Source organism: Myotis nattereri, assembly GCF_964212035.1.
Source record: "Myotis nattereri genome assembly, chromosome: 10".
In the NCBI taxonomy this organism is placed as follows: Eukaryota; Metazoa; Chordata; class Mammalia; order Chiroptera; family Vespertilionidae; genus Myotis; species Myotis nattereri.
Window position 1 is genome coordinate 31,436,354 of NC_138085.1, and position 1,921 is coordinate 31,438,274.

Consider the following 1,921-nt stretch of genomic DNA (forward strand, 5'->3'; position numbering starts at 1 on the left):
GTAAGGCTTAGAAATTATTATTATCATTATTATTGAATAATCGTGTGGGTCACTTTCCCAGTAAATGGGCTATTCTGCACCCTGAGTACCTAGGTTTAGACAAGGAAAATTAATTCGGATCCCACAGAGAGACATGGTCTGATGGAAGGATTAACCAACTCCTGACACTGGGCGAGCATTAAGGTCTCTCTGAGCTTCTGTTTTCTCCGCTGTCCGAAGAGGCAAGTTCTCCCTCCTGTACCCTCCTACAGACTGGGATTGTGACGGAGCAGAGACGCTGAACTGAGTCAGGCCAGGCCGGGGGTGGGGGAGGGGGGGCGGGGGGGGCGTGGTGTGTGGGGGGACCGGCCTCTGCCTGGCGCCGCGGGATGGGCCGCAGGTGCCCCCGGCGGCTGTGGCTGCTGCTCCTGCTGGCCGCCGGCGCCGGGCTCCTCCTCCTCCGGTGCTGGCACTCGGGAGCCTGGCCCGTGTCCGCAGTTTGGAGTTCATGGCCAGGGAGGCCGGAGCCCTGCCCGCGCGCCCTGGCCGAGGCCCTGCAGGGGCACCCGCGCTTCCAGCGGCTCTTCAACCTGTCCACCCCTGTGCTGCTGTGGGGCGGCCTCCTCACCCCGCAGCTCTGGGACGCCCTGATCCAGCTCCGGGGACCCTACAGCTGGCGCGGCCTCTCCCGGGAGGCCATCGCCTCCACGCTGCGCCTCCTGAACGGCTCGGAGAGCGCGCGGCTGTTCCCCGCGTCCCGGGAGCCGCGGTGCCTTCGCTGCGCGGTGGTGGCCAACGGAGGCATCCTGAAGGGCTCCCGCCAGGGCCGGCGCATCGACGCCCACGACTATGTCTTCAGGCTCAATGGTGCGGTGATCACAGGCTTCGAGAAGGACGTGGGCACCAAGACCTCCTTCTACGGCTTCACGGTGAACACCATGAAGAACTCCCTCTACAACTACGGGCACCTGGGCTTCAGCTCCGTGCCGCGGGGACCCGGCTTGCGCTACCTCCTCATCCCTTCCGACATCCGCGACTACCTGATGCTGCGCTCCGCCCTGTTGGGTGTGCCTGTCCCTGAGGGTCGGGACAAAGGGGACAGGCCTGAGGTCTATTTTGGACCACATGCCCCTGCGGGTAAATTTAAGTTACTGCATCCCAACTTCATCCACTACCTGAAGGAGAGGTTTTTGAATTCCAGCCACATTCACATAGATGCCAAAGACATATACATGCCTAGCACTGGGGCCCTCATGCTGCTGACAGCCCTGCATACCTGTGATCAGGTCAGTGCCTATGGATTTATCACAAAAAACTACCAGGACTTTTCTGACCACTATTTTGACCGAGAAAAGATGCCACTGAAATTTTATCTGAACCATGATCTGTATCTTGAGGCAACGCTGTGGGAAGATCTGCACAAGGCTGGCATCATTCAGCTGTACCAGCGCTGACCCCGACGTCTCCCAGCCCTTTGCGTCTCTTATAAAGCCTTGGCTCTCATCCTCTCGGTGGCTGAAACCGTTTTCTTTTTTAACCTATGAGAGGAGCTCCATCTTTCTCCCCTTCTTTCCAAAGGGGGGTGTGGAAGGTGGGAAGGTGGGTTCATGACTCTCACCAAATATGAGACAACGGGATCTTGCCTCTGGCTCTTCCAAGAGAACTCCCGTCTGTATCTTACATTCCAACCTCAGCCAAGGAAAAATAGACACCTCTGCTGGATCCGTTTTAAAATGAAAAATAACATTCCCAAGTAAATAAGCTGTACCTTAGCTCACAGAGGCAGGGATACCTGTGTTTAGCATCATTTAAAAAAAATAATTATTGTTGAAAGTTTTACATACGTTCCTTTTTCCCCCATTGACCCCACCCCAAGCCTTCAGCACCCTATTGTCTGTGTCCATGGGTTATGCATATATGCATACAAGGGCTTTGGTTGGTT

The 1,921-nt window shown here is 56.3% G+C and overlaps 1 protein-coding gene across 1 annotated transcript; it reads left to right on the forward strand.

Annotated features, from left to right (window-relative positions):
• Nucleotides 1–368: 368 nt before the first annotated feature.
• LOC308526420 (alpha-N-acetylgalactosaminide alpha-2,6-sialyltransferase 2-like) lies at nt 369–1,433 on the forward strand (the record flags this gene model as incomplete). The annotated part of the gene is made up of 1 exon (XM_081101536.1): nt 369–1,433. The coding sequence occupies one exon, from the start codon at nt 369–371 to the stop codon at nt 1,431–1,433; it is 1,065 nt and encodes a 354-aa protein (XP_080957662.1).
• Between the last annotated feature and the right edge of the window lie 488 nt (nt 1,434–1,921).